At 41.6% G+C, this 12,446-nt stretch overlaps 1 protein-coding gene across 11 annotated transcripts in view; it reads left to right on the top strand.

The window, feature by feature from the left end:
- Positions 1–12,161, top strand: part of RNASEH2B (ribonuclease H2 subunit B) — a 71,179-nt gene extending 59,018 nt beyond the window's left edge. For all 11 annotated transcript variants that reach the window (XM_082365610.1, XM_082365613.1, XM_082365614.1 and 8 more), the window contains 2 exons: positions 9,175–9,255; positions 11,730–12,161. In XM_082365610.1, the coding sequence (XP_082221736.1) occupies positions 9,175–9,255; positions 11,730–11,846 (198 nt within the window). In that variant the 3' untranslated portion in view covers positions 11,847–12,161. The remainder of the gene's footprint in view (positions 1–9,174; positions 9,256–11,729) is intronic.
- The last annotated feature ends 285 nt before the right edge of the window (positions 12,162–12,446 follow it).

Raw genomic sequence — 12,446 nt, 5'->3', positions numbered from 1 at the left:
AATCCCACTTGATCATGGTGTATGATCCTTTTAATGTGTTGTTGGATTCTGTTTGCTAGTATTTTGTTGAGGATTTCTGCATCTATATTCATCAGTGATATTGGTCTGTAATTTTCTTTTTTTGTAGTATCTTTGTCTGGTTTTGGTATCAGGGTGATGGTGGCATTGTAGAATGAGTTTGAGAGTGTTCCTTCCTCTGCAGTTTTTTGGAGGAGTTTGAGAAGGATAGGTGTTAGCTCTTCTCTAAATGTTTGATAGAATTCACCTGTGAAGCCATCTGGTCCTGGACTTTTGTTTGTTGGAAGATTTTTAATCACAGTTTCAATTTAATTACTTGTGATTGGTCTGTTCATATTTTCTATTTCATCCTGGTTCAGTCTTGGAAGGTTATACCTTTCTAAGAATTTGTCCATTTCTTCCAGGTTGTCCATTTTATTGGCATAGAGTTGCTTGTAGTAGTCTTTTAGGATGCTTTGTATTTCTGTGGTGTCTGTTGTAACTTCTCCTTTTTCATTTCTAATTTTATTGATTTGAGTCCTCTCCCCCTTTTTCTTGATGAGTCTGGCTAATGGTTTATCAATTTTGTTTATCTTCTCAAAGAACCAGCTTTTAGTTTTATTGATGTTTGCTATTCTTTGTTTCTATTTCATTTATTTCTGCTCTGATCTTTATGATTTCTTCTGCTAACTTTGGGTTCTGTTTTTTCTTCTTTCTCTAGTTCCTTGTAAGTGTAAGGTTAGATTGTTTATTTGAGATTTTTCTTGTTTCTTGAGGTAGGCTTGTATAGCTATAAACTTCCCTCTTAGAACTGCTTTTGCTGCATCCCGTAGGTTTTGGATCATCGTGTTTTCATTGTCACTTGTCTCTAGGTATTTTTTGATCTCCTCTTTGATTTCTTCAGTGATCTCAGTTATTTAGTAATGTATTGTTTAGCCTCCATGTGTTTGTGTTTTTTACGTTTTTTTACCTGTAATTCATTTCTAATCTCAGAGCGTTGTGGTCAGAAAAGATGCTTGATATGATTTCAATTTTCTTAAATTTACTGAGGCTTGATTTGTGACCCAAGATGTGATCGATCCTGGAGAATGTTCCGTGCACACTTGAGAAGAAAATGTATTCTGCTGTTTTGGGTTGGAATGTCCTATAAATATCAATTAAATCTGTCTGGTCTATTGTGTCATTTAAAGCTTCTGTTTCCTTATTTATTTTCATTTTGGATGATCTGTCCATTGGTGTAAGTGAGGTGTTAAAGTCCCCCACTATTATTATGTTACTGTCGATTTCCTCTTTCATAGCTGTTAGCAGTTGCCTTATGTATTGAGGTGCTCCTATGTTGGGTGCATATATATTTATAATTGTTATATCTTCTTCTTGGATTGATCCCTTGATCATTATGTAGTGTTCTTCCTTGTCTCTTGTAACATTCTTTATTTTAAAGTCTATTTTATCTGATATGAGTATAGCTACTCCAGCTTTCTTTTGATTTCCATTTGCATGGAATATCTTTTTCCATCCCCTCACTTTCAGTCTGTATGTGTCCCTAGGTCTGAAGTGGGTCTCTTGTAGACAGCATATATATAGGTCTTGTTTTTGTATCCATTCAGCAAGCCTGTGTCTTCTGGTTGGAGCATTTAATCCATTCACGTTTAAGTTGATTATCAATATGTATGTTCCTATGACCATTTTCTTATTTGTTTTGGGTTTGTTTTTGTAGGTGCTTTTCTTCTCTTGTGTTTCCCACTTAGAGAAGTTCCTTTAGCATTTGTTGTAGAGCTGGTTTGGTGGTGCTGAATTCGCTTAGCTTTTGCTTGTCTGTAAAGCTTTTGATTTCTCCTTTGAATCTGAATGAGATCCTTGCTGGGTAGAGTAATCTTGGTTGTAGGTTCTTCCCTTTCATCACTTTAAGTACATCATGCCACTCCCTTCTGGCTTGTAGAGTTTCTGCTGAGAAATCAGCTGTTGACCTTATGGGAGTTCCCTTGTATGTTATTTGTCCTTTTTCCCTTGCTGTTTTCAATAATTTTTCTTTGTCTTTAATTTTTGCCAATTTGATTACTATGTGTCTCGGCGTGTTTCTCCTTGGGTTTATCCTGTATGGGACTCTCTGCACTTCCTGGACTTGGGTGGCTATTTCCTTTCCCATGTTAGGGAAGTTTTCGACTATAATCTCTTCAAATATTTTCTCTGGCCCTTTCTCTCTCTCTTCTCCTTCTGGGACCCCTATAATGCGAATGTTGTTGCATTTAATGTTGTCCCAGAGGTCTCTTAGGCTGTCTCCATTTCTTTTCATTCTTTTTTCTTTATTCTGTTCCGCAGCAGTGAATTCCACCATTCTGTATTCCAGGTCACTTATCCGTTCTTCTGCCTCAGTTATTCTGCTATTGATTCCTTCTAGTGTAGTTTTCATTTCAGTTACTGTATTGTTCATCTCTGTTTGTTTGTTTTTTAATTCTTCTTAGTCTTTGTTAAACATTTCTTGCATCTTCTCAATCTTTGCCTCCATTCTTTTTCCGAGGTCCTGGATCATCTTCACTATCATTATTCTGAATTCTTTTTCTGGAAGGTTGCCTATCTCCACTTCATTTAGTTGTTTTTCTGGGGTTTTATCTTGTTCCTTCATCTGTTACATAGCCCTCTGCCTTTTCATCTTGTTTATCTTTCTGTGAATGTGGTTTTTGTTCCACAGGCTGCAGGCCTGTAGTTCTTCTTGCTTCTGCTGTCTGCCCTCTGGTGGATGAGGCTATCTCTGGTCTGTATTGTTAAAGACACTGAAGGCGGTATCCATAAGAAGGTTGAGAGGGGTTTGGCGACCCAAGGCAAACTTTTGCAGCTTTCTATGGACGTCGGGGGCCGAATGGTAAATGAAGTAAGTTGCAAGCACAATGCATCCCTCAAAAGCATCTGGGTCCACATTTGTATACTTTCTGAGGGAATCTACCAACCAGGCCCAAAATAGGGCTGGATTTTTGTCCTGACCTTGGGTGATCTCTTTAACCTCATCATAGTTGACAAGTTTAATTATGCACCGTCTCATCCCTTCAGTGAGGCAAAGGATCATGTGGTCTCTTCTAGGGATACTAGGTTGGCCTGGTTCATAGTCCCAATTGGGATCAATCAGTGGCACTGCTGTCATGCCTACAGGGTAATAATTGGGTCGGATGATGTATAATCCATCAGCATATGCTTGAGCATGCACCCAAATACGGGTCTTTTCCTCACGGGTGCAGCAGTGGGAAATGGCAACATTCAGGTTCTTCCAAGTAAGGTCGAAGGAAAGCATTAGTCCCTGGAATTCTTCAGTGAACTGGCTAGGATCCTCTGAGAATCGGCCTAAGTGAGTGCAGCACTGGTTGAGGTCAGACAAAGAAAAGGGGTGCAGACTCTGGTCATTCCCTGAGGTCTGCCTACTACTTCTTAGCGGGGGCAAAGGAGCTCTGGCTGCACTTCTGGTATGGAAGGATAAAGAGGCTTATATGGCACTGGAGGGGCTGAAGATGGCGAAAGAGGACTTGGTTCTTCTGTCTGAGACTTATTTTCCTGCAGAGATGCTACCAGAGGGGGTTTTTGAATAGTCTGAACAGGTCCCAACCGGCAAGGTTCCCTAACACAGGACTTGCATAGCTCCGGGTTCTCTCTTAGGGCCATAAAAGCCTGAACATAAGGAATCTCTGTCCATTTTCCGTGCCTTTCGCAAAAAACTTCTAACTGTAGGATGGTATTATAGTTGAGGCTTCCATTTTCTGGCCAGACCTCATCATCCTCAAGTTTATACTGGGGCCAGGCTGTATTACAAAAGAAGATGAGCTTTTCCTGTTTAAAAAAATCTAGAGAAAACTTGTCCCAGTGACTTAGAATGCACCCGAGGGGTGAATCCTTGGGGACGGAGGAGATGCTTCCCATCGATCCTTCAGGGAGAGAGGGCTCCTGTAAAAGAGAGGAGCGCTACAATTAGGATGTCCCTTTAGGGGGTTCCCTCTGTCAGAACTGGCTACGGGCATCCCTGTTCACCTCATCCTGTCAACTTTGGCCAGTGTCAGGGTAGCGGCCCTGCCACATGGCCACTCTGCCAGCCCCAGAGTCCTGGGGCCTGTGTCCTATCCTGACATCTCTGGTACCCAGGATGAATGACCTTCCTGAAGGTTCCTCTATAGATTCTCTGACCATTGGTAACCCATGTATTCCAGGGTGGATTCCCCTGGAACAGACGTCTTCATAGTTCCAGGAGCTATTTAGGTCCCAGTCCCCTTTCTCTAAAAGGGTGGTCAGGATCTGAAAACAGGCACTGGCCACTAAGGGAAGTGGTATGTAGGACTGTGTACAAGCCTCCTTTCTATTATCTAGGAAGGTCTTAATTTCCTTTCATTTACAGTCCAAGTAAGGCTGCATTTTATATTTACACAAAGTTGAACCTGATCACAGTTAATCAAATGGTCCATGTTCCTGGCTGCCTGTGAAAATGGCTGGAAACTTTTCCTGACATGCCCTGTGCATATGCAATAGTGAAATGTGCAGGACCTAGCAGCTAGGTTGGAAAACACCTGACAAATTTCTTCCCCCCATTTCCAAGGAAGTAAGACACAAAAATAAGAGCAAGATAGAGACACAGAGACAAAGATAGTCAGACATAAGTGGACCTAAAATAATCCTGTGGGGATAGCCACAGGAAAGGGAGGGTGTTATGTTTTAAGCTTGTGTGCCTAAAAACGTTGCATGGAAGTTGTCTTAAGGTGGGTAGACAGACCTATCTTCTCTCTAGTCCCTTCCATGACCCACATATCCTTACACGGCAGGAGTCTTGTGGTGGCAAGCACCCTGGTGTCTTATATATGCTTGACTCATGCCCACGTATGTTGCAGCAAGCAGGTCCGAATGGTGACAGGCAAAGGGAGCAAAAGGGAGAGTAATGACAAGAAGTCAGGCAGTGGCTCTCAAGCACAAGTGAGATAAGAGGCTAAGACTTGCCAGGGAAAGGAGGAGGGATATTTGACCTCCAAATAATTCTCCTGGCTGGCTTACCACAGATGTTGCCAGAGGGTAGGTTCTTGTTTCCTCACAGAAAGAATTCAGAGACGAGTCACAAGAGGTCAAGTAAGCAAAGCGAGGATTTATTGAGAGAGAGTAAACTCTCAGGAGGGAACACGGGCAGGCTCAGGCAAGCTAAGGCTCAGCCCCTTTGAAATGACTAATGGTAGGCCCTTTTTATCTTCAGATATTTTGGTGGACACCAAAACCAGTGAGCTCACTAAGTACCTAATTAATCAGGATAAGTCCTAAAGGTGATTTCGGAGTCTGGAAATCAGGTTTTGCCAGCCCTAGCCAAGAAACTGATCCCATCTCTCTTGAAGTTCATATCCCGTCCCTAACGCAGCTTCCACGCTTGGATCTCACCCCTCACATTAATATTTCTAACCAATACCAAGTACTCATTCTCAAGTGCAATGAGACTAGCCTGTCTTGCTGCCCCTGCCCCTAGTGACCAGTGGAAGAAGGAGGGAAAACGCCAGCTGTCCGGCGTTTACAATAGGGCCCTCCTAAGGCCTACGGAAAAGTCCCCACACCTCACGACCCCTCTTGTAACGGTGGCCTCTCTCCTCAAGCCGCGTGGTACACCCTCTTGGGCAAACCACTTACAGGAACGGCTCAGCTCCTCAGAAGTGCACCAGGCATGCACTCCCCCAGACGCCTGTCTCTCTGCGGCCTGAACATAAACCAGCTGCCTTCTCAGAACAGCCCCAGCTCTCCTTCCCCTCCCCAGGACTGGCTGCGGCCTTTCCTTGGATAGACAATGCCCTGCTTGCGGGACAGGGCACGCTAGGCCAACTAAGCAATCAGATGAACCTAGGTGTAACCATCCATAATATCCGCCACTCCTGAAATAAGAGGCTGAGGGGCCTCATCCTGGCAGGAACTGGAGCAGCTGTTGTTTGGTGGCCCCACGGGCGGCTTTGCCTACCTTGAGGCAATGCTTTGTAACCTGCCAGATATTCTGTCTCCTCTGGCCAGGACCATGGGGGATCCCCCCTTTATTTCCTAGCAAGTGTAGTGATGGATAATAGACTGGCCCTGGACTATCTGCTAGCTGAACGGGGAGGGGTATGTGCAGTAATCAAAACAATGTGCTGCACCTACATCAACACCACTGGCCAGGTGGAAGAAGATATCCAAAAGATAGATGAACAGGCCCAACGGCTACACGCTTTTGGAAAGGGTAACCCAGTGCCAGCTCCGCGTGGACTGCAGTCAGAGGGGTGTTACCAAACATGACCTGGTTCCTACCCCTGAGTGGACCTCTGATTGCAATCATATTGTTGCTGATTTGGGGCCCCTGCCTTTTTAATCTCCAGTTTGTTAAGTCTGTTTCTTCAGGTTACAACAGTGTCACCTACAGATGATGATATGCCAGGGATTTCAGCTCATCCTGCATGAAGATGGGGACCATCAACATCCACTGGACAGGGCTGCAGCCTTCTTCTCCTCCCCACTCTCTATCTCTGCCACTGTAGATGACCCTGAGACCTCCTGTCTCTGACAGAGAGCAAGGTGATCTGGACCCCACTGGTAGGGACAATGGCCCTGCGCAGCTTGAAGCAGCCACAGAAGACGGACCATCGACCCTTTGACCCTTAAAAGATTTTAAGGGTCCAGACTCCTCGAGGGGGGAAACGTTAGAGCAGGCAGTTAGCCAGACGTGAGCAGAGGAGGGAGGCACAGGTCATGTGACAGGAGACCGTAATACATCTTGCAATGACGGGTTCTAGGGGCAAACACAGAAAAGCGGGAACCTCCGGGCTGACAGGAGACCATATATCTTGTGAAGACAAGGGTCCTAGAGGCAAACTAAGAAAGGCAGGAACCTCCTGGTCGGAGTGTAACCTTTTGCTCATTATGCCCTCATTACAGTAGAATTAGCATTGCAACCAGAGCAGTACCCATCATGCACCGGCACCAGGACAGATCCGAGCAAAACCAAATAAGGACAGAAACTCCCCCTCCTCTCGGGAAGGTGGACCTGGGATGAAAACCAGGAAATTACCCCCCAAATCCCTCCCTCCTTGATGTATATTGCACCCAATCATTTTCACACCCCGTATAACCAGCTTGCCGAAAGGACTCACTGCTGCTCACCTGAGCCTGCCTGCGCTCCCTCCTGAGAGTGTACTGTCACTCAGTAAATCCTTTGCTTACTTGGCCTCTCAGTCTCAGCTCTGAATTCTTTCTACAAAAAAACAAGAACCTACCCTCTGGCCGCACGAAGACGGCCACAGACAATTCATAAGCCAATCAGTACGGCTGTATTCCAGTAAAACTTCATTTATAAAAACAGACAGCCAGCTGGACTTGGCCCCTGAGCGGTACTTGGCTAAGCCCAGATTTAGATCTTGGCATCTCATTTCTCCTACATCTCAGCTTCACCTCCTAGATTATTTTAGTTGCTTTCTGAGGTTTCCTGCTCTATTGTGTCTTCCTGGGGCTCCAGTGCGTACACTGCAAACTGCACTGGATGATGTACCATAGTTTAAACAAGTGTAGGATAATGTCTCCTGCTAGGTTTCCCATCTGTGTCTAGGACTTGATTGATTTTTACAGAAATATAGTTGATTGTTTGCAGGAAATAACGTTCCAGTGACTGTTAGGTATCTTTGCATCTGTGTTGTAATCCGTAGCGTGGAGCCTCTCATCCTTAATATGTTTTGCATTATTTTATTACTATTATGTTTGACTATGTTGAGGCCCGGCTTCCAATTCTCACCCCCTTCCATCTTTTGAATTTATCACTGTCAGCTAGCAGAGCTGAATGCAATCAGTGGATTTGGAGATGTTCCTAAGTGCCTTCTTTGCAAATCATTTGTAAGAATAAGACCAATCTTAGCATTAATTCCTCTGTACTTTTCTGTCTGCCTTTTTTTCCAGAACTGTACCCATTTAGTCAGACCCTTTGTTACTGTCTTTCTGAGCCACTTTTCCAGTTCTTCTGAAACATTCCCCCAAATCTGTAGTGATTCAGTCTTCTAAATAACAGAAATTTAAGTAGATGTTACAGTTAATGTTTTTTTCCCAACGTATTCAACAGTGTGCTGGTGAAGAACTTCAAGACGTGTCATTTTACCCATTTGTATTGTACATGGGCTGTGGCATCTTTTAGTACCGACTCTACAGTTCCTTGTGTAGTGAAAGCTGGGTGTGAAGAGTGAAGCTGGGAACAAATCTGCATTTCCTAGGGTGGGTCCATGTTGGGTCTTGTCAAGCCAGCGTCTCCACAAAGAGCTTGAAAATCTGTAAAAGTCCAAGCTGTGACCCCTGTGCAGTCAGTTCTCCAGGTTAAACATCAAGACTTACCTGCCCTGCTATGTGCCTTTTACATAATAAATGTGTCATGATTCCTACTGTAATATGAACATATGGCCACAGTCTAGCTCTTGACAAGATTCTCATATTCATTGATTGGTGCAAAGTGCTCATGTGAAAGGTGAAATCATGAAGTAAAGGTTGACTTAATTGCATTGGGTCCAATGGAAAGAGCACTTGTACCATAGTTGAGATCTCACCTCAAGTCCTCTGCGAGGTGACCTTAAGCTGTCCACTTAACCTCTGTGCTTCCTTCTGCTGGCTGCTTGCTTTGCAAGGCTGTTCTTATGTGGATAAAATGAGATAATTGAATTGAAAGGAGGTAAGAACATAAAGCTATACAAAGATGGTGACAGTCAGAATGCTGTTCCTGTATTCCTAAATGGACATTACACCAGCCCTGCAGGTGAATGATGTCGGGGTTCTGGCTGGACCCCTGGCCCTCTTAAAGGAAATTCTCTTCTTTGCCTTCTGTGCCTGCATTCACCCCCCCTTAGACTGTCCTGGGAGTCAGCAGTCACCTCGATGCCCCCTGTCCCTGGTACATACATTATGTGATCATATTGCTAGACAGCCTAAAGGCTGCGTCATGGGCTTGCCTGCTCACATCTCCCCATCACCAAGGCTGCTTCTCAGAAGGGACGTCTGGCTTAGTTCCTAGATAACTGGCGAAAAGTGAAGCGACTTGTAAAAAGGAAGCCCTCTGCAGGGTCTGCTGCTCCGTTTGGCCTCGCTATTGGTCCAAATTGCACACGTTGGGGTTTTTTTTTAATGGACTGATGTAAGTGTCAAGGTGACGTTTGACACTTCACTGCTCTAACATTGCAGAAAGTAAAGTTATCAGATGAGCCCGTAGAAGCAAAAGAAGATTACACTAAGTTTAACACTAAAGATTTGAAGACTGTAAAGGTATGTGTCTGGGTGCAGCAGCGTACTCTTGCATTCTGTGGCTGATGCTGCATGGGGACTTCGAGGAAGGATTGCATGCTTGATTGTGATTTTATCATTTTAACCATGAAGAATTATTAACTTGCATTTCTGTGACTTAAGAATTAAGTCAAAGTTGTGAATGATAATGAAAGCGTCAAGCAAAGAAGACTTTTTGCAGGTAAAGAAAGGCAGTATACTTATTAGCAAGAGTGTGCCTAAACTTTGCAATATATTCAGAGTGATAAGATGGGGCAGAGGAAGGGGCTCCAAAGGTAATCTTTTGTCGACTCTACTGCCCAGTAGCTTCCCAGAAATTATGATAATGACAACAATTATTAACAACTCCATAATTCAGCAACCACCCCAGCAAATATTTTCATAACATTTCTTACTGATTTATCCTATACATCATCATAAATATTATACATACATAGTTTTTAAATTTGGCATATATATATATATATATATGGTTTGGGGTTCTGCCTTTTTCATTTAGCTCTATATTGTGAAAATTTTCATGTCATTAAGCTTTCTTTGAAAAATTATTAATGGTTTCGTGATATTCAGTCATGTGTTATTTTATTTCACCACAGGGAATATAGTCTATTTAATCATTCTCCTATTTTTGGACACATAGGTTACTTCTGCTTTTTTGTTTTTGTTTTAATGAAGTGATAAACATTCTTATTTATAGCCTGCATCTCTGACTGTTTCATTAGACACAATTTAAAACTGAGTAAAGGCTTAGAAAACATGAACTCTTTCCATGATTACTGATATACATATATATAGCTAAAATGCTTTCCAAAAATGTAGCAGAAATTTGTACTCCCAGCCGTTATTGCTGATGAGTGTTCATCTCACATTCTTGACAACATCAAGTATTATTTTTATTCTTGAAAAATTTGCCTAAGTAGGCTACTTTAGGTAGAAAGGTTGTTTTTCCAAATGCTTATTGCCTATCTGCATTTTTGCAAATTGTCAGTTCATGTTTCTTGCCTGTTTTTATATTGGGATAGTAATGTTTTTCTTGTTGATCTGTAAGAGCTCATTATAAATTAAGGCTATTAACACTTTTCATGACATATGGGGTACAGATAATTTTCCAATTTGTTTAGGCTTTTCATTTGACTTTTGAACTATTTTAAGTTTTTCTGAGGATTAAATATGGAACTATTTTAAGTTTTTCTGAGGATTAAATATGGAAGTTTTTTATGATTTTCTCATTATTTTTATGCTTAGAAAGACCTTGCCTGCCCCAAGATAGGTTAACTTCCACCTAGATTTTAAGAACACTTACTCTCCTTAGATTTAGTGTTTTCTAAAAATTGTATTCTTTAATCTACATGTAATTTATCAGGGCATGGGCTATCAGGGCATAATCCAACTTGAGATTTGGCTAAAATAGCTGGTTATCTCAGTGCTTTCTGTAAGCAGGGACATTTTTGAGTTTCTCTGTGAGGAGTATTTCTGCCCCACCCTTCTAAGTGCTGCTTCCCATTGTATCCACTTGGGCACCGCACCAGTGAGATAAGAGGTTGGACCAGGATGTCAGTTAATTGCAGGGGATGGAGGATCACTTGTCTCAGAGACTGTCACTTTTCCCCATCCAGCCAAAGTATAAGCCTACTAAATTATAAGTGACAGAATGTAAAAAAGCAAGTTTTTAGGGATCATATATCGACTGTGCCCTTAAAAGATACCTTGGCAATGGCTCTGTCTCACAGTTCCCAGGGAGACAGATGATTTTTTCTTTGCTGATTCCCATCATTTATGCTTTTGCTGAACACTGAAGTAAAATCAGCTGCTATTTCCCTTCTGCCAGTGCTTGTTATAGGACGTGGCAAAACAAAACAAAACAAAAACAGTGACCAGGAAGAGATAGAATTTTAAAAGACAGAGTTATTTGGAGTCAGCTTTTTAGAAAGTATTTTTTTGTTGGAGGAAAAATGGAACAGCTATCCTGCTGGTCCTGGATGCTTTGCAATACAGGTTATCTTTTGAATATAATAGCTTTGTCCTTGGTTTCCCATAGAGCCTATGAATAAAATCAGATGGTAGATTGTTGTGAATTATTCATCATTTGGTAATACAAGGCTGTAATTCCTCCCGCTGACAATTGCTGCCTGTGTCAGTTCCATTGTTTGTGTTATTTCACTTAATACACCCTCCAGAATTATTTCCCCTAAAGTAAACCGTTGATTGTAACATTCCACTCCTTAGAAGGCGGCAGTTTTGTCTCCTGCCTCTTTTAACATATTTTGTCTCTTAGATCTGAATTCTGAATAGAAATCAGAACTTTTAAAAAGAATCACTCCCTTATGAAGCATGTCAGCAGCAAATGCTTACCTCCCTTAACGAACCTTGAGACATGCATGGTCTTGTTTGATTTGCATGTATGATTTATAAATGTTACATTCGTAACAGTTTTTCTCTCTTATTTTCATTAACAGAAAAATAGCAAAATGACTGCAGCTCAGAAGGCTTTGGCTAAAGTTGACAAGAGTGGAATGAAAAGTATTGATTCCTTTTTTGGTGCAAAACATGTTAAAAAAATTGGAAAGATTTGAAACTTTAAAAATTAAATCGAGCAAAAATATTTGCCTTCTACATGTCCCATTTTCATCTTTCCTCCATTCCACTGTACTTCCTAACCCTTAATTACCACCTTTTGAAAAAAAGTAGGAAGGGGGCAATTTTCAGATTCACTTGAACATTTCTTTGTGTTTGATTTTTGTGTTTCCTGAACAAAATATGGGAAAGTAATTGTGTAACTTCATGGCTTGTGGCCTTTGGAGTTTTGTTTGACATCATGAAAAGTAATCAAGTGAATAGAATTAACCTCTAGCATCACAATTTCCTCAATAAACTGATATGTGACAATATTTGAGTGTATGCCTGTTATTTTATGCAACTTTGCACATGGTAGCTATAGCAATATGGTTTTCAGTATACTGAGAGAAATATAACACAACTATCAGATAAACTACTACTTTTTAAAAGCCTTTAGTTTTTGGTAAATCTTTTGTTTAATGTATTTTCTGTTTTATGAGTACATGTTCTTTGCAGAAAATAGAGAAAAGTATAAAACAAAAATTATAATCTCCCGACATTTCATTACCTGGAGATAATATGGTGTGTTTTCTTCTATAATAATTTTTAAAGGAATT

This window comes from Balaenoptera borealis (assembly GCF_965194805.1).
Source record: "Balaenoptera borealis genome assembly, chromosome: 18".
NCBI classification, from domain to species: domain Eukaryota; kingdom Metazoa; phylum Chordata; class Mammalia; order Artiodactyla; family Balaenopteridae; genus Balaenoptera; species Balaenoptera borealis.
Note: the sequence above shows the minus strand (reverse complement) of the source record. Positions and strands in the feature narration are given on the sequence as shown.